Consider the following 20,950-nt stretch of genomic DNA (forward strand, 5'->3'; position numbering starts at 1 on the left):
CCTGTAGGTGCGAGGCCTTAGGCGACTGCCTAATTTGCCTAATTAGAGAGCCGCCTATGGTGTTGAACTTTTCTAAAGAATTTCATCTGTCAAAAGTTTGCTGTTAATGCCCACGCAGGACAAGGCAATCACCTAGCTGCCCCTGACTTGTGGTGCTTATATTTACCATCTCTTTGCTCCTTTGGCACTCTGTTACCCCTCAGGAACATCAAGAAGATGTCCTTTGTAAGATACAGGTTACTCTGGTCAGAAGGACTCACTGCCCACCCCCTGTAACAGCATTGGGTGCCTGTGCAGCCAAACACCAAGCACCTACACTTTCACCAGGACCACTGATAAGGCAGTACAGCCAGCCCTCTTGTACTGGGCTTGAGACAAATCAGTTCAAAAGGGGGGCCCAGGCACCTGCTAAGCAGGAGGGTCGGCTGTACTGTCTTATTGCAGACACTGATCCTTTTCTGCTTCCCCCTGCAGCGCTGCCAGCTTCTCCTCCTCTCCCTCACTCTTTCTGCACTGCAGGGGGATTGGTTCTAGCACATGCACCCCTTCCATCAGCTGTCTAGCCCCCCCTGCATGCCTCTCTCCCCTGCAGCACTGCTGGCTTCCCTCCTCTCTCACTGGCAGCTGCTGCGGGCACACAGGGGATGTTTCAGGATGGAGAGCTGAGCAAGGAGCCGGTAAATATGTAATTTACCTTCCTTTCCTGAATGTACACAGCGAGTGATCAGTACCAATCACTTATTTTCCATTCATCACTGAAGCATAGTAAACTGTGTTTACGAATTTTGTGAATGAGCAGGAAGCCTCAGAGGGCTTCCTATTCATTCATCTGTGTAGCTGAGGCTGTAGAGAAAGGGACTGATAAATCTATGTGTTCAGTCACTTTCGGCCCTGGGGGGCCCTGTCAGGTAGTCTGTATGGGACCCCATGATTTCAAAGAACAGCCCTGCTTTCACGTGGAAGGGAGGTGAGCAAGTCACATGCTCTACCATACCCAGGAGTACGGGGCAGTGTGGTCGTTCCCAATGGCAAATTAAGATGGCAGGGGACCGAAAGAGAATGTAGCAGTTAATAAATTTGTTGCTTTGCCCTGCCTAGTCCAAGTAAAGGTTCACTTTAACCTGCTGTGGACACTGGGCGTACTGCACACAGCCAAAAAGTTTCATCATAGAACACAATGCATTTGTAGTAGGCCTTGTCCTTCTGCCTTGCTGTTGCACCACCACCCCCCCCCCTGTTCTTGTACTTGCCAGCAATTCCCGGCTGATGACAGCTGGGAGTTGTTGTGTAAATAGAGTAATTGTGGTAGCTCTTGCTGTCAGAAAACTGACCCTGACACAGTGTTTATCAACATTGTTCATAGGCTAGATGGAGAGATACAAAGTAACATTGTTACTTTGGGCCTAATTGACTAAAATTAATTTGTGTCTATTCTGTTTCATTCATCTGCAGATTAAAATGATGATTTTTTTTTAAATAACATTTTTTCTCTTTAACCCCTTTTTGCCCCAAAATGTTTCCCTAATCAGGCCTATTTAACTTATAATTTCCCTTCTCTTCTCAACTATAATTTTGTTGTTTTTTCTGTTTGTTTTTTAAAACATTAATTTTTAAACTATTTTGTTTATTTACTGTTTGCAAAATTGAAAAAAGTTTTAGTAATTTGCAAATCATTTTGCTATGCTTTTAAATAGGACAAATTATAGAAAAAATGTTTACCTTTTACCCATGGTAATACTTTTTTTTTTTAACAGAAAAAAGTGTTTCCTTTAGTTGTATTTAATGTATGTGTCTATGGATTCTATACAAAATAAAATCGTTTTTGCAAGACTATATCAAAGAATAAAGCCTGGTATGATCATATATGCATTACTTTGTTAATTAAGCCCCTGTTCACATCGGTGTGGCTAAAGCCACACATCAGCACGATTTGCACTGCCGATTTCATTGTGGCTTTTGACTTCATTTAACAGAAGTCTATGGAACTGTCAAATCGCATGACAAGTCTCAATAGTGTGAATGAGGGCTTAAAGATGAATTGCAGATATGGATATTTAAAATAAAAAATGTATAAAGTAGAAAAACCTATAATAAAGTGCATATATGGTGCAATACTGAAATATGTCTATATGGCAAATAGGAGTAATTGTACAATGCACATAAAATATAGCTAATAGAATTAATATAAAGGGCATATATAATCAAGTAACAAATAAACAAAAATCTGATTAATAAATCAAAAACAGTCCAAAGTGCAATGGGGAAAAGTACGGATATTTACGTTGATTCAGCTGCTCGGCATGGGACCCGGAAACGAATGGAGATCACTGTAATAGCAGTGCCTACTGCAGTGGTTTCCAGCTTCCAGGGGATCCCACATGTATGGTATATACATAGTTACATTGGATAAAAGCTGAACTAATGTAACTATGGAATTATATCCATACCTAGAATTCATCTTAAAGCGGAGTTCCACCCATTTTATGTAGTCACTATCTATCTTCTCCCCTTTGAGCATGCTTTTCTCAAGGTACATTTTTTCTTTGGTATGTAAATACCTTTTTCTTCTTATTTTAGGCGGTGTTCAGACAGCAGCTGCCTAGGCGATTTCGTCACTAGACGATTCGCAATGGCTCCTGGGATAGCGGCGTCATGTATTCCAGGAGTCCTTGTGAATCGCCTACTGATGAAATCTTGCGTTAACAGACTTCCATTACCTTCCTCTCCTGTCCTCTGACTAACAGGTTGCTATAGCAATATGGGGGGGGGGGGATTTCTAAAGCAACCTGTCAGGTAGAGGGAGAGCAGCGCAGTGACATTATTGTGCAGGATCGAGATTGGGAGGTGCATGCTGGATAGCCAGCTGGACGGACTCCCGGAAATGAAGACAGGAGTGCTTCAGATGCCCACAGCTAACATGGAACTTGCCTGCTTCCGAGATCTGGTTAGTAAAAAAATTAGAGATCGACGATTATCGGCAAAGCCGATATATCGAGGGCCGATATGCACTTTCCCCAATATATCGGAATCGGCCACCAAGGTGACCAATATTGCCGATATTTCGGGAAAGTGCTGTACCAGAGTGATGCCTGCAGCTAGAGGCATCGCCCTGATACCGGCGTCCATAGCCGACGGTTGGCTGTCTTGTAATGACAACCGATGCGGCTGAAAAGCCGCTCGGCTGTCATTAAAAGAAGCGGGAGGGGACGTCCCCCCCCCCTCCCTCCACCTTCTGTGGCTCGCCCGGGTCTCCCGTTCCATCAGGAGACCCAACAACCAGCCTGCACAGCTGCCGAAGACCAGATCAAAGCCGCATTCGGTGCAAAAACTCGGAAGTGATGTCATGAGTGACATCACTTCTGGGTACTGTCTGGCGCCAAATTTAAAAAAATGTCAGCATTCAAAACAGCCAAACTTGGCGTTTTGAATGCCTTTAAGTGCAGAGGAGGGGTTTGGGGTCTTTTAGACCCACAGATCCCTCCACAAGAGTACCTGTCAAATAAATAAAATAAAAAAAAAAAAACATATTTTTTTTGTACGAAAATATCGGCCGATACCGGTATGCATTGGCCAAAATATCGGTATCGGTATCGGCAACGAAAAACCGATATCGGTTGATCACTAAATAAAATATTTTTACATAAACTAAAACTACCACGCATATGACTTGTTACAAATGTTAATGTACTTTTTTAGACAAATACAGAGGAGTCTTTGAAAAAAAAAGTGTTTGGGGGACTGGAGCTCCACTTTAAGTAATTATTTATTAATGAGTTATTACTGAATCAATATGCCTTTTGCAGAAATGTAAACATTTCTCTGCTCTAAGGTGTATACAGGTATAAGATCTGAACTGGTTATTATTGTAGATAGTTACCATACTGATACAGCATACAAGATTTTTGGTGCTGTATATAAATTGGGTATATTGCTAAGATCAAAATAACTCTGTACAACATATTACTGATATGCCTACCTCTAAATTTAGATCATCCAGAAACAGCGGCTTTGTTCTTTGTATCCAGTGTTTGTGTTGGACTGATCATCACTCTGTTTGCTCTGGTGATCCACATATCATGGAGAAGGGACTGGCGCACCCCTCGGAAAATGAACGGACAGGTAGTGCAGGATCGGGACTCTGAAGAGTCAGAGGAGTACAGCAGCGAAGAGCAAGATGAGGACGAGTCCTCCAACAAGTCTCGCTTTTCTGAGGAATTCCGCGAGCTGTGCAAAGTGCCACGTCCGCTTTATAACAGCTCAGATGCAGCAGATCTTGCCGAAAGGATTGAACGAAGAGAACAAATTATCCAAGAGATCTGGATGAACAGCGGCCTTGATCTCCCACCTAACAGACTCACAATTCCATTCCTTTAACTAGAATGTGTCCTTCAGGACCTTTTGACTGAAAGCATTTCAAGGAAATTGTTTCTTGAATCCCACAGCTACCAGTTAGATTTTCATTTTCATTTTCCAGTCCTACACTAGAATCATGAAATGGACAATCTGATTGGTTGGTGAGCAGTAGTTCAATCCCGAGGCCCATAAAGACCCAGTTCTGATAAAAGTACAGCAGTCTTGGTGAAGGAGCTTTAGAAAGGTGTGTCCCATCTTATTTGCAGTATTGTGTTTTTGAGCCTTATGTGCACCGTCGCTCCCATAGTGTTGTACAGGACCGGTTCTAATAGGAGCGACACAAGTTGTTCCGACTTAGAAAAAGGGTCCTGTACTACTTCGGGGCGACCTGGAGGCGACTTGCATAGACATTCATTTTATGACGTCCGTGCAAGTCGCGCCGAAGTCGCGCTGCACGGGACTTCACAGGTCACCCCCTAAGTCGGAGCGACCTAATGTGAACGGACACAATCAATCAGATGCTTACTTTCATATTCTTTTGGTAAAAAACATAAAAGCTCATATCTGATTGGCAGCTATAAACACATTTCAGTTTGAGACCTGTACTTTCTGCATAGATGGTGAACCTAGGGTTGACCATTTCTGCCGTATATCCTTCTGTGAAGGGAAATGTAATTTTTTTGTTTTACTAAGAAAAAAAAAAAAGATGAATTTTTAAAAAAATACTACAGATGACATAATTTCAAGATGCTTTTATATTTTTGTATGGAGCTATATTTATCTATGTAAAGTTATTCAGAGACATTTTCAATAATGTGTTCCTTGTTACCTATAGGACATTACTCGGCCCTATAGCATCAATTATTAACACCACATTTTGAGGAAATTTGAACTAAGCCATATCAACCTATAATATGTTTGTTTCCATTCTAAAAACATTTCCCCTTTGGTTGATTTGACATATTGCAAATACAAATGTGAGTGCAATGCTGATTAAAGAAAACCTTGAGAGAAATACAGAGGCCACCCATGATGGCCTTCATCTAAAAATGTTGCTTACATTTTGTTTTTAGCTTTGAATGCTATCAGTCATTTGCTTGGAACACGAATGCAGCTTGTAAAGTTGGAACTCCCATTTAGTTGGCATAGCGGAAAGGCAATTCATATTTTCAAGAAAGTTCAGCAATGGTTGCCAACATGTTGCTCTCAGCACAGGTTTTCTTTAAAGGGTCTGTCATCCCAAATCTAATATTTTAGTTATGGATGGATGCTTTTCAGTTTTCATGGGCAGATTTTGCTGTTAGCTCCTCATATTTTTTGGAATGTGTGGTGACAGAATCAACCTGCCATACCTATTATTGTGAAGTCTCCTACTGCTGATAAATTTAAAGCTGAACTCCAGATTTGAATCGTAATGCATATAGAAAAGAAGGGTTTAGTGTATGGTTTGCCATCTCATAAATGTCCAATTACCACCTTCCCTAAGTATAAATGTATAAAAAGAAGAGGAATGTGGGACTTTAATTGAGGCAAAATTGGACATAGGATATTATATTGATTGAATACATATGATAAAAAATCACTGTTACATAAACACATTCCTCTTCTTTTTATACAATCGTAATGCATATACTGTAATTGGTCCAGCTTGGACCAATGTAAATATGCATATTTTATATATGAGGGACCGCTGGTGAAGCTGACAATCACTGTAGTAGTCGGCACTTCTTCAGTAATAGCCACAATATCCTGGGTCCTATGCCCTCTGCATACTGACCACAGGGCTGAGAGGAAGAGCGGACAAGCACTGCGAATTATGAGGTCTGGATATCTTGAGAAGGGAGTCTCTATCTCTGAATTAAACTGAACTCCAGGTACGATCTGTATTGCATATACAGTACAACTGGGATCAATGTAGGTGTGCATATTTTATACCTGAGGGACCGATGGGGAAGCCTGCAATCACCATAGTCGGTACTGCTTCCCCAGCAGTCCTTTGGGTACGAAATAGGCTTGTATTGGTCCAAGCCGAACCAATGTAAGTATGCAATACAGATTATATCTGGAGTTCAGTTTTTCCTGGGACAGAGACACCATCTAATGCTCAAGACATTCCGACCTCACAATTCCCCGGTGCCAGGGAGTGCTTGCCCGCACTTCTTTTCAGCAATCGAAAACCTTGACATTGTTCTTGTGTAAATGGGATTTGGTGTCTGAAAGTGGGATTAAATAGATCCTGTCTGTTGTATTTTGATTTAGCAGATTATCCTTACAAAATGGGAACCAATAACTGTGCTAAATGTCTAATTTAAAGAATTTCAAAATAATACCCGTACAGTTCCTGCAAGCCATCCCTCTGTACCTTACTGATGTCAGTTTGTCTTGATAAGGCACAGCAGTTTGCCAATAACCTTCTGAACACACTTATACCTTTCCATCCAGATTGAAAGCTAATAGAGCCACTGGTGGACTTTTGATTTCAAAATATTTGTACTACTAAGGAAAATAATATATTGGAAATAAATTCAATATTTATGTATATTATTTAAAAGTCTATTTTGTCTGGGTATTATGTCTCTCTTTTCACTGGATAACAGGTTATGCTTTCAGAAGTAACGTAACATATATTTTTAGCTCATAAAATATAGAGTTAAAGGTTTGTGGACACCTGACCACAATACTTAGATGAGGTTTTTAAACATCCTATTCAAAAACCATAGGCATGTCGCCTCTAACGCCTCCTCCCATGTTGTGGTTATAACAGCCTTCATTCTCCTGGGAAGGCTATCCATTCAATTTTAGAGCATTTCTGATATTGTGTGATAACAGCTCGCTCTCAATCTGCATTTATTCCAAAGCTCTTCAGTAGGGTTGGGGTCATGGCTCGGTGCAGGCCACTTGAGTTTGGCTGCACCAAACTCCTCAAACATGTCCTTATGGAGCTCGCAATCTGCATATGGCCACTGTTATGCTGAAAAACCACAATCTGTAAAATGTCTTTGTATTTTGAAGAATAAACAATACCTTTCACTGAAAACACCTAAATTCAGTGATTTGGAGGGTTGCCCATATACTTTTAATTAGGGTTGCACCGATACAGTTCTTTTCCTGGGGAGTATGAATACCGATACTTTCGATCAAATATTCGCCAATACCGAGTACTCTTTGCAGTGTTTATTTAACCACTTAAGCCCCGGAAGATTTTACCCTCTTCCTGACCAGGGGGTATTTTGCGATTCGGCACTGTGTGATTTTAACGGACAATTGCGCGGTCGTGCGACGCTTTACCCAAATTAGTTTGACGTCTTTTTTTCCCCACAAACAGAGCTTTCTTTTGGTGGTATTTGATCACCTGTGCGATTTTTTGATCATGCGCTATAAACAAAAAAAGAGCGACAATTTTGCAAAAATAACAATATTTTTCACATTTTTTTTATATGAAATTCCCCCAAAAAAATGTAAAAATTAAAATGTTTTTAAATTTTTGGCCAATTTGTTTTCTGCTACAAAAAAATCACAATAAGTGTATTTTGATTGGTTTGCGCAAAAGTTATTGCGTATACTAACTAAGGGAAAGATTTTTGTCATTTTTGTTGTTTTTTTTTTTTAACGAATAATGGCGGCAATCTGCGATTTTTTTTTTGCGGTACTGCGACATTGTGGCGGACAGATCGGACCCTTGACTGACATTTTTGACACTTTTGGGGGTACCAGTGACATTACTACAGTAATCAGTGCTATACATATGCACTGTTACTGTAAAAATTACACTGGCAGGGAAGGGGTTAACTTTATTGGAGAGGGAGGGGTTAAGTGTGTCCCTAGGGGCGTGTTTCTTACTGTCATTGGATGTGGCTGTGTGTGTAACAGCACAGATCAACGGTCCTACATAGCAGGACCGAGTGATCTGTGCTTTTACACAGGGGAGAATGACAGGCGGCTGTGTTTACATTAGCCGCCTGCCTTTCTCCCTCTCTACCCGACGATCGCGAGTGACCGGCGGACATCGGGTCCGCCGGTCACATGCGCCGGCTTCTTCGGGTACGAGCGGGGGCGGGAGCGCGCCTCCGGCGGCGCGCGCTCGCCCCCTATTCGCTCCCAGGCTAGTGACGTACCGGTACGTCACTTTGCCTGGGAGGGGCTGACCACCGCCGTATATAGTCAGGCAGAGGTCGGCAAGTGGTTAATGCGTTACTAAACCCAGGACCCTGCATTGATTCTATCTGATCTCTCACAGTACACAGAACATGGGAATGCAATTGTTTTATTAAATGTAAACTACTCAATACCTTTTCTCATCAGCAGTTAGAGCAGTCTTGTGACTTCTTTCAGTGTCTGGTTAAAGCTTGTAGAAGGAATTTTCGTTCTGCTCTGATTGTCCTATAAGGCTGCAGGACCCCTGACCCTCTGTCTGGACAGTGCTGATTGGCCCTGTGCTGATCACATGCACTGTAAAATTTTCTAGCAATACGCACTAAACTGAGCATGTGCAGCTTGTCCCCTAGCCTCTGTTCTATCAGGAGATGGAGTGGGGGCTGTGGAAGAAGGGGAGGAACAGAGAAGACAGCCTTTTTTACACAATGCAGAGGATTAAACCCTTAGGTTTCACAGTGAGTATAACAAGCATGCTTTACTGCATATACAGACTGATTTTACTGTTGTGGGTTTAGTAACACAATGAACTAATTAACAATTAAAACAGGTTATGTCCACACATATTGAGCTTTACAGCCATAAAATTCAACAGGTGATATAATAAAGACCTAGGTACAAAAATAATTTCAACAAAAAGTACAAAGAAAATGAGAAGGTTGGAATTGTGCTCTCGCGACAATGCCCACATCTGGGCCCAAGGATGTAGCCCAGGGTGCAATTTATTTAACTGATTATGGATTCAAAAGTCCAAACCTGTCCAAACTGTCATTATGTTTGCACTCTAGTGATAGTTTATTATCTCCAGCGATGGCCTTGGTCATCGAATCCGTAAGTACACCAGTACGCATTGTACATCGTCCTAAGAGCGAAGTGTTCTGCAAGGAAGGTTCTCCTATAGTAAACAGGCTAAATAAACACCGAACAATGGCTTATAATTGGCCTGTAGGTCTGTGAAAGCTGTGGCAGAAATTCCACACTCATGAAATAGAATCACTCATCCCAGCACTGTACCCCTTGCTGAGATCTCATTACCAGCAGCAGGACATGTCAAAATATGACATACTCCTACTTAAAGGTAGAAGAGTCTCCTTAAAACAAATATATAGTGCAGTACTAGCTTGTTCTACATTGCTTGTGTGTCAGCGGTAACATGGATGGGAAATTCCCTAACAGGACTTCTTTTACAGCTTTGTCATCTGCTATAATAAGTGAAGGCAGCCCCTATCTGGGGAAAAATATACAGGAGAACTCCAGGAAAAAATAAATGACTCCATTTCTACTTATATATTCAACAGACAATGGCATTGTGGTTTTAAATGGCGCTGTGCATTTGCCTGTGTAGCACTGTCCTCGTAGGGCTTGCTGTATGATGACTTGTTGGGTCTCCTCTGATTACCAGCAGACAGTCACTTAGGGTACAGTTCACATATTCATCCTTACTCCCAATGGCTGGTTGCTCAATAAACAGTCCAGGGGTGTTGGTTTTTAGTATTTATCGTGGAACCTGGACGGGAGAAGGGAATAGTGGGATATTCCAACTATTGTACATTGGATAAGGACAACTCTCACTTGGCCTCACTAGGTTGCTTGTGGAAGAAGTCACACTGCTTAGACCATACTGCCACATGTATGGAAAGGGTTACGTCTCCTTGCTCATTCTCCAGCAATAGACTTGGTGATCTACATTCTTTTCAGGATACTCTCTAGCATCCCCTTTACTGACACCTGTCCACTGACTCTTCTAGCTGCAGGGGTGCCCCCCCCCCCTCAGGTCAGGCTCCTTAACACAGATCTGTACTTACTGTACTGCAGAATCAGATCCTTCAGTGTCTCCCCTTCCAGTCAGCTCCACAGGACCTCCGGGTTCAGTTCCTCTCTTGCTCTCTAGGCCCTCAAGTCGACTACCTGAGGCTGCATGGCACCTCTACAGAGGTGGCAGCCGCCCCCTCTTTCCGGTGTAAGACCCCATGCACATGTGCTCCTGGCATTTATACAGTATCCCAGCATGCACCTAGGCTTTTTCCTCTGCCAAATCCCCAGGGCGGTACTAAACCCCTGTGCACCCATTCGTCAGGTTTCCTCCCACTGTCCAATATGTCTCCATATTGGACCAGTGTTAAACACTTTGCAGACAGACTGAGTTGTACCTGAGAACATTGAGCAGACCTCACTAGCAGATCCTGCTCTCTGGTAGGCAGAGAACAATATAGATTTACCTGCAATGCCTCTGGTAAGCAGAATATATTCAAAACTATACTCTCTCTCTAGCAACTACCTAGGAGCTTGCTACACCCATTTCCCAGTGAAATAAGCATTTTCTGAATGGCTCCTGTGCTGAGCAAATGACCCCCTGTGTTCTTTAAGCAGCAGGACAGCTGCTTGGCACGGACCTTAGAGCTAGTGGAGATTACTACAGTAGTAGTGCCTATTACATTGATTTCCAGCTGCTAGGGGGATCAGCAAGGTACGGCACATACAGTGCTACATTGGTCCAAGCTCAATAGCTGTGTTGGAAAAGCACAAGGCTAAGCAAAGCAGATCAAACGCAGCCCTTGAACTGTAATTTATACTACTCCAATAAAATTAATGGGAATCTGCTGACCTGTGTTTCAAATGCATGGCAATAGCAGGAAAACAACACTTATATAAATGAGCCCTTAAAAAGTATTGAAGCCAGAAAGAGTCAGTATATGTACCAGCCAGCCAACAAGCATTTTCAGAAGCAGTTTAAGAATGCAAGCCCAAGTATTTCTCTCATGACAGCTTTGATAGAAAACCCATCACAGATATGGGCAGTTCACGTACTGTACATGCACTATTTTTTAACAGATAGCCACGCATTTTTGGGGCAATACACATTAATCAGCATGTACATTGTAGTGACATTTAAAACAAATATCAAAACGCAGTGGCGGCCGGTGCATAGGGGGCGCCAGGGCGCCGCCCCCCCTGAAAAAAGGAAGAAAAAAAAAAAAGATAAAAAAAAAAAAAAGATTGCAAAACGAGCAATAAAGTTTGAAAAAAAAAAAAAATTGCGTTCGCCGCCGCCGCCGCCAGCCGATGTGGAGGGGGTGGGGGGGTGGGGTTACCACCCAGAAGAGGCGCCGATTGGCTGCCTTCTGGGGGGCGTGGGGGGCGTAACCTGGGCGCAAGGCAGATTCCTTGGAAACCCCCACTTCGTGGATTCCTGGCTGTGATTGGTCCAGCCTCCAGCCTGGACCAATCACAGCATCCAGGACATCCAACGCTGACCCCGCTGACGTCACTCGCAGCAGTGGACCGGACCGCGGGCGATGGAGTCGGGTGGACACCGGACGGGAGTGACGGCGGCACCGGAGAGGAGACCAGACCACCGGAGGTCATCTGCTGGAAGAAGACATCACCACCGGTGAGTCCTCGTGGTCCTCCTGTCAGTCCTCCATGACCATCCATCCAGCTTTTCCACCGCCATCCCCCTATGCTCTGCCTCATCCCATGAGTCATGGGATGAGGCAGAGCAGAGGGGGATGGCGGTGGAAAGGCTGGATGGATGGTCATCATGGGCCATGACCATCCATCCATCCATCCATCCATCCAGCCTTTCCACCGCCATCCCCCTCTGCTCTGCCTCATCCCATGACCATCCCTCCCACTGCCATCCCTCTCTGCCTCATGCCCTCATCCCTCCCACCGCCATCCGTTTGCCTGATCCCATCTCTCCCACCACCATCCCTCTGCCTGATCCCATCTCTCCCACTGCCATACCTCTGCAGGGGGCATGTACGCTGGTCACTGTATTGAAAGGGGGCATGTACGCTGGTCACTGCATTGAAAGGGGGCATATACACTGGTCACTACATTGAAAGGGGGCATGTACGCTGGTCACTGCATTGAAAGGGGGCATGTACGCTGGTCACTACATTGAAAGGGGGCATGTACGCTGGTCACTGCATTGAAAGGGGGCATGTACGCTGGTCACTGCATTGAAAGGGGGCATGTACGCTGATCACTGCATTGAAAGGGGGCATGTACGCTGGTCACTGTATTGAAAGGGGGCATGTACGCTGGTCACTGTATTGAAAGGGGGCATGTATGCTGGTCACTACATTGAAAGGGGGCATGTACGCTGGTCACTACATTGAAAGGGGGCCTGTATACTGGTCACTACATTGAAAGGGGGCATGTACGCTGGTCACTGCATTGAAAGGGGGCATGTACGCTGGTCACTGTATTGAAAGGGGGCATGTATGCTGGTCACTACATTGAAAGGGGGCATGTACGCTGGTCACTGTATTGAAAGGGGGCATGTACGCTGGTCACTACATTGAAAGGGGGCATATACGCTGGTCACTACATTGAAAGGGGGCATATACGCTGGTCACTACATTGAAAGGGGGCATGTACGCTGGTCACTACATTGAAAGGGGGCATGTACGCTGGTCACTGTATTGAAAGGGGGCATGTACGCTGGTCACTGCATTGAAAGGGGGCATGTATACTGGTCACTACATTGAAAGGGGGCATGTACGCTGGTCACTGCATTGAAAGGGGGCATGTACGCTGGTCACTGCATTGAAAGGGGGCATGTATACTGGTCACTACATTGAAAGGGGGCATGTACGCTGGTCACTGCATTGAAAGGGGGCATGTATACTGGTCACTACATTGAAAGGGGGCATGTACGCTGGTCACTACATTGAAAGGGGGCATGTACGCTGGTCACTGCATTGAAAGGGGGCATGTACGCTGGTCACTACATTGAAAGGGGGTATGTACGCTGGTCACTACATTGAAAGGGGGCATGTACGCTGGTCACTACATTGAAAGGGGGCATGTACTGTGTGGTCTGTGCTAGGGGGTCTGTACTGTGGGGTTTGTGCCACTCTGTCAGTGTATCCCATAATAGGGCCCCTGCTCCCTATTATGGGATATACTAGTACTGATGGAGCCCTTAATATGTGATATATTGGGAGAATTGGTTCACGCAAGCAAAATACAGGGGACAAAATGGGTGGGGTCTATAAGGGGTGTGGCTTCTGAGAAATGGGAGGGGCCAAAATAGAAGGGCGGGGTCTTGCGCCCCCCCATCTTAAAACTTCACCAGCCGCCACTGTCAAAACGTAATGTGCTTTGTCGTGCTTTTTAGCCAATACTGTAGATGGTGTGATCAGCCTTATCTATTGCATCTACATGACAGGAAGTGAAGGCAAATCTCCCCAACATTACAGAGACAGTAAAAAGCAACCTGGTAGGGGTATTAATGCTCCCCACTCTATAAAACAAGTTTGGACTATGCATATGCTTTGAGGCCTCATTTAGACTGACACTCCTGCGTTTAGCCTTTTCAAATCTGAAAACGGCATGTGGGAGGAAACGCGTAGGGAGGAGCTACTTGCTGACGTAATAACGCAACCAGAAGTGGTTCAGATTTTGATCTGTGTGCTGGCAGGATTTGTTATTTTAATATGCAATCATTTGTGGAAGCCTGTAAGTGCAATTTACATGTCAAAGTGGGATTTACGGGATTTTACACTACGTGGAGCCTCTGCTCTTGTGTTACCTTTTGAGCATATGGCTGGCGACTGAAAGGGAAGATTTGTATGAGCAACCAGGCCATGTGGGGACTCTGAGAAGAACTGGTGATGACACTGTTGATGTGGATTCCTGCACCATATGCTGTTTTTTTACTTTTCTATATTAGATCGTCATATACATTTGGTAAGCCTTCATTTTTGATCATTCTGGTGGAGGTTCCTGGTCTGGTGTGACACCTTTCAAGATCTTTTGGTGGAATATCTCTATACACTCATACAGTATGTGGACCCTCGTATCATTACTGTGGGGGCATTATATGTGTTTTTTTTTACCATTTTTGTTTCATACTGTTCACAATTGGTTATATGTTTCATTGATTAGCGCAACACAGTGGATTTGAATAGCTTTTTTTTTAATTGCAGTAGAAGTGATCTGGAAATTATAAACAACATTTAGGTTACATTCACACTGGCAATTAGGGATGGATAATTTTTAGTATTCAGAGGCAGCTAATCGCGGCCTCTAAATGCAGTGCTATGGCTACATACAAACTGGCGAATTATCTGCGACCACAGAGTGTGTGTACCCAGAATCCCCACAGAAATGCCATCCCTGGAAGCACACTGTCTGCGTCCAAGGTCGCATGTAAACAATGGCAGCTCCGCCCACTGATTTGTATAGCGTATGAATCTGAATACCTCCGCTGACAGCTGCTGCTGTTTGCACTCCGTGTGTGAATGCGGCTTTTAGAACCACTGGAAAGAATCCACTTACTCTTCCCAGAGGCTGCCTGTGTGAATGTAGCCTCATGGCTCCCAGAATTATTTTCCCTGTGTTTAGAGGTTCCTGCTTAACAGTAGGTTTAGGTGGGTTTAGAATGTTTAGTTGGATCCTGGACACACACAATTCTATTTTCTCTAAACGCAGGTAAATGCACAGTGTGAATGGTACTATGAAAAATCAATACATGAGTTTATAGTGCATCCGGAAAGTATTCACAGCGCTTAGCTTTTTACACATTTTGTTATGTTACAGCCTTATTCTAAAATAGATTAAACTCGTTATTTTCCTCAAAATTCTACAAACCATACCCCATAATGACAACGTGAAAGAAGTTTGTTTAAAATCTTTGAATATTTATTAAAAATAAAAAATGAAAAATATCACTTGTGCAGAATATTAGTATATATAGCCTTTGGCACCAATTATAGCCTCAAGTCTTTTTGAGTATGATGCTACAAGCTTGACACACCTATATTTGAGCAGTTTCTCCCATTTTTCTTTGCAGGACCTCTCAAGCTCCATCAGGTTGAATGGGGAGTGTCGCTGGACAGCTATTTTCAGATTTCTCCAGATATGTTCAATTGGGGTCAAGTCTAGTGTTTAGGGTTGTTGTCCTGTTGAAAGATGAATCTTGGCCCCAGTCTGAGGCCCAGGGCGCTCTGGAGCAGGTTTTCTTTTCTACAGGATGTCTGTATATTGCTGCATTTATCTTTCCCTCAATCCTGACTAGTCTCCCAGTTCCTGCCGCTGAAAAACATCCCCACAGCATGATGCTGCCACCACCATGCTTCACAGTAGGGATGGTATTGGCCAGGTGATGAGCAGTGCCTGGTTTCCTCCAGACTTGACGCTTGCCATTAAGACCAACAAGTCCAGACTTTGTTTCATCAGACCAGAGAATTAAGTCCTTCAGGTGCCTTTTGGCAAACTCCAGGCGGGCTGTCATTTTACTTTTACTGAGGAGTGGCTTCTGTCTGGTCACTGTACCATACAGGCCTGATTGGTGGAGTGCTGCGGAGATTATTGTTCTTCTGGAAGGTTCTCCTCTCTCCACAGAGAAATGCTGGAGCTCTGTCAGAGTGATCATCAGGTTCTTGGTCACCTCCCTGACCAAGGCCCTTCTCCCATGATTGCTCAGTTTGGCCAGGCGGCCTACTCTAGGGAGAGTCCTGGTGGTTCCAAACTTTTTTCATTTATGGATGATGGAGACCACTGTGCTCATTGGGACCTTCAATGCTGCAGACATTTTTCTGCACCTTTCCTCAGATCTGTGCCTCGATACAATCCTGTCTCAGAGGTCTACAGACAATTCCTTGGACTTCATGGCTTGGTTTGTGCTCTGTCATGCACTGTTAACTGTGGGACCTTATATAGACAGGTGTGTGCCTTTCCAAATCATGTTCAATCAATTGAATTAACATAGGTGGACTCCAATCAAGTTTTAGAAACATCTCAAGCATGATCAGTGGAAACATCACCTAAGCTCAATATTTAGTGTTAAGGCAAAGGCTGTGAATACTTATGTACATGTGATTTTTTTCATTTTTTATTTTTAATACATTTGCAAAGATTTCAAACAAACTTCTTTCACATTGTCATTATGGGGTATTGTTTATAGAATTTTGAGGAAAATAATTCAATTGAAAAGTGAAGCGTTGTGAATACTTTCCAGATACATTGTATATGCATTTAGAAATGTCATCCTAATGCATATAACCATATTTAGAAGAGGAACCAGGGGTGGCCCCTAAAAAACCCCAGTGAAAAATGGAATGGACTATCTTGGTACCGAAATATTGAACAGTAAATTAAACATATGTCTGAAAGTTCCAGTGTAAATGAGGCCTAACTCTTGTTGCTTAGGGGTCTCATGCAACAGTGCGCTTTTTTGTGCATACTGTAAAGAAGCATCAAATAAATGTTGACTTAAATGCTGCTTTTTTGCAAACAAAAATAGATCATATGGCACTTTTAGTTTGTTGCCCTGGATTGGGACAGAATATTTGTCACAATTCAAGATCATTGTTCTTGTTTACTGTTACATGTGCGCTTGCACTGAAACCCCCTTTGCTTTGAACACTAAACTCTTAACAGTACACTAAACTCACAACAGTAAAATGAGTCTGTATATGCAGTAAAGCATGCTTGTTATACTCACTGTGGAACCTAAAGGGTTAATCATCTGCATTGTTTAAAAAGGCTGTTTAATCCTGTCTTCCCCTTTTTCCACAGTCCCCAAACCATCTGCTGATAGAACAGAGCATTGGGGGCAAGCTGCACGTGCTCAGTTTGGTGTGTATTGCTAGAGAGATTTTTTTTTCTTGGGAGAGTGCATGTGATCAGCACAGGGCCAATCCGCACTGTCCAGACAGAGGGTCAAGGGTCCTGCAGCCCCATAGGACAATCAGGTGAGAATGAAAATCCTCCTACAAGCTTTAACCAGTGCTCTGCTGGACACTGATAGGTCACAAGACTGCTCTAACTGCTAAATGTATTTAGCAGTTTATATTTACTAAAATAATTGCATTTCCATGTTCTGTGTACTGTGGGAGACCAGATATAGTGAATGCAGGGTCCTGGCTTTAGTAACACTTTAAACTTGAAGTAAACCCTCCTATCATTTTTAGCCAAGGAAGCTGCCATCTTGGCCTCTGTTTAATCTTCAACTGCCATGATGCTGCAAATGTGATCAGTTATGACACCGGCCATTGGATGGTTTGACAGTTTGGTTGAGAGCACAACCAATGTGACAGTTATCAGTCCCGACACTTGCAAGGAATTTGTTGAAGTTGATTTTTTAAACTGTTAAATCAATAGGTTTACTTTCCCTCTTAAGCACTCAGCCCTATCTTACCCTCATGCCAGCCATACCTTAGACACGGACTAAGAACAATATGGCAGCTCTGAAAATCTCTGCTCTGATGGACACATTCCTTACTGATGAGGTGGGACCCATATCCTCTGTAAATTGCTTTGTGGTTTTTCTGTCAAAACATGTCAAACTGAGCAACATATTTTATTCATGCAGTGTTAGCTCTTCACACAAGTGTAATGATATCCCGTAGTGGACACAAGAAAGGCTGTAGCAAATGGCCATGTTGTTCAGTCAATATAGGTCAGCCATGACAGTCTTGCAGAACAGTTACACGTTGCCGCAGTGCTTACCCTCTCCCTCCTCCTTTAATTCATGGAATGAATAGGTTTTACACTTCAAAAGAGCCATTATCTCAACTCAGAGACATCAGAAACCAGCACTTAGGCCTGTGCAGAGCTGTAAGCTACTAATTGAGTCCTGGCAGGATGTTTGTTTTTGCTGTCCAGGCCTATCGTAAAACTATGACCAAATCCATTTAGGATACCCAGAACTAAAAGGCAATCCGAGAGCTCTGCCCAATTCAAAACTTAACAAATCTACACAGGATTCATAAACTCAGACAGGAACATGACACAATAACAATAAGTATATAAAGTATATATTTGGATGAGAAATGTCATACTGAACGAATTAAGGTCATACATGACCACACTAGCACATATAGAAGGGAAGATAGCTGTCAGATATTCCTTGGGTGACAGGTTTATCTGAGCTATCCTGTTTTTAGTATCCCTGGATGCGAGATTCAATGCTGTACAATAATCTATCAGTTTCAAGAATTCAACCGGTACATGTTGGAATATATGAATAGTGGTATAAAACTGTCTATAAGGGAGGGACCAGATATTGTCATAACCCCAGGACAGCCCATGGCCACTCCATTTTATTGGTCAGGGGCATCTGTCAACACCCCTTTGATCCCAGAGAAAAAGGGAGATCTCTAACCAGTTGAGAGTTCTCATGGTACCATCAAAGCTGGAACATCTGTCAAGTTTGAGAACCGATAACACCTGACTCATTGACTGAACTCTGACAACACCCAGGACATTGATTGCAAGTATTCTTCCTCCTCAATTCTACCTTATTTTTCTATTGCTGAATTATGTCTCTATTTCTTTGAAACACCCTTTTTCTTTTTAAATATTTTATTTGCACCAACTTTGACCTTTTCATTATTAAACCCTTATTTTGAAAAGTGTTAACCTTGTCCCTAAGCTCTTAATGCAAGCTAACAAAGAACCTGTCTCTTGAAGAGTGCTACTGTATAGAATAAATCCTATGAACATACCTGTCTGTGGTGACAGTGTGTGTTACAGACGATTATTCTAAAATAATAATTGGTATTTCTAAAATTACGAGTTTCCCCGAGCTGGTGGTGGTAGTTAAAGGGTTAATTGCTTAATTAGCCCAGTGACAATCGTTCTCAGGCTACTGGCACCTAGATTGTGGTCCCGCGAGCTGGAAAATCTTTGTGCGGGGTGGAGCTGGGAATGGCATTGTTACGTAAGTGACAGTGTGGTGTGAGATGGGCCGGTCCTTTGTTACGAGTTAGTGAGGAGGGCAGGGATCTGATACCCGCATCCGTCACAACAAGTTTTTCTTTTTTAATAAAAACAACAAAAAAACAAAATTAGGATTAGAGCAAGGATTTATGTGGTAGAGAATCCAGATGGACAAACTACCTTTGCTAATAATTGGTAGCCTAAAAGATGAGGGCCCAGTGATATAGAGACATTTTTTAGGATGGAGGGGATTGATCCGTCTATTATTAGTTAGTTCATAGAAGGTTAGAAGGACCAGGTGGAAAATGTATGCAAACTGTTCAAGAGCATAGAATTGATTCTACTAGTAAATTTTGCATAAGGAGTTCCCTGTGTGGCCTGACCTTTCTGTGTTTGAGCTGGAATTTCACCATTCATGGTGTGGCATAGTACTTTAAAGACCTGGAGGGGGAAAAATAGTGTTCTTGGTCTTTCACTTTCAGGGGTAGTCGGTGAATGAGAAATCACCATGTAGTCAGATTCCTGGTTCGTCCAACCCAGGGGAGTATGGCATAGGTGGCTTCTGTGAAGTTTCACCAAGGAGGGAGAGTCATTGGTTCTATGTGATGACTAAGTGGCATAAAATATACTGTTCCTGTGGAAACTTTGATTATGATGTGAGACCGATACTCTGTGCGCAGAAGCTGAAATTAAAGCATTGCTTAAACTGACATAGTTCACAACTGTCCTTGATTTCGAGGGACCGTCCCTGATTTGGAACAAAGTCCCTCTGTCCCTCTTTCCTCCTTATTTGTTCTCATTTTGGTCTGATCTATATAGTTGTATATAAAATGCACTTTTTATCTTTCCCAGTGCTAAACCTTTCATCCAATTTCTAAATTGCTTCATTAGTAAATTTTAAAAGTTAGTATAAAGGAACACTTGTGGGTTTAACTAATAATTTTTTTTGTATAATTCTCATTTAAGCGGGCGAAGCAGGGTGCATGTCCTATGTGCCTACATACTTTTGCTAATAGGTGCCCCTCCCATTCAAAACATTGGGAAGTTTGTACTGGCGAGGGAAATATGTCCCAATCAGAACCAGAGAAAAACAGCAGGAAAAAGCCAAGGAGGAGAGGAGAAGATTTCAGACATGGCGAAAGAAGTATTGCTTGATGATGCCTTGACTTTGTGACCCAGTTAAATCTGGCACTGTTCTGGTTCAGGCCTACAGCGTTTACATGATTACACAGTAGCAATAATATCTCAATGTGTAAAATAAGTAAACATGAGGTAGGTAAAGGTTGTCTATGCCACATGTGTCAAACAAAAGGCCTGCGGGCCAAACCTGGCCTGCCAGGCCATTTCATGTGGCCCTCTCACCTCTCTTGTAGCTACGGCACCCACCTCATCCCCAACCCTACCTTGTTTTGGCAGTTGGCAGCAGTTAGGAGGACAGAACATCTACATTAGACCCTGCGCTTCTCCGTGCAGATGCGGAGAGGCTCCTCTCTGCCCCCTCTCAGAAGTCAGCAGAAGAGGGGAGGACAGAACTCCTACAGATCCTGTGCCTCTCTGTACAGCTGAAGCACCCCTCCCCTGGTCCCAGGATCCAGCAGACTCCAGTAGCTGACTTCAGCCCTCCTCTGGTCCTCCTCCAGACCTGCACTTTCTGCTTCCCAGCTCTGCCTTCTTTCTAGAACCATCACAAGGTAAAGGGGGTGCACTGTGATGTAAGGGAGGATGGAGGACTCTTGACTTCTGATGGTGGTTGGGCTCTTGACATCTG

The 20,950-nt window shown here is 43.3% G+C and overlaps 1 protein-coding gene across 3 annotated transcripts in view; it reads left to right on the forward strand.

Moving 5' to 3' along the window:
• Positions 1 to 4,540, forward strand: part of EVA1C (eva-1 homolog C) — a 127,272-nt gene extending 122,732 nt beyond the window's left edge. For all 3 annotated transcript variants that reach the window (XM_082246097.1, XM_082246096.1, XM_082246098.1), the window contains one exon: positions 3,989 to 4,540. In XM_082246097.1, coding sequence (XP_082102223.1) covers positions 3,989 to 4,374 — 386 coding nt within the window. In that variant the 3' untranslated portion in view covers positions 4,375 to 4,540. The remainder of the gene's footprint in view (positions 1 to 3,988) is intronic.
• Positions 4,541 to 20,950: the final 16,410 nt, after the last annotated feature.

Source organism: Pelophylax lessonae (genome assembly GCF_965119305.1).
Source record: "Pelophylax lessonae genome assembly, chromosome: 2".
NCBI lineage: Eukaryota > Metazoa > Chordata > Amphibia > Anura > Ranidae > Pelophylax > Pelophylax lessonae.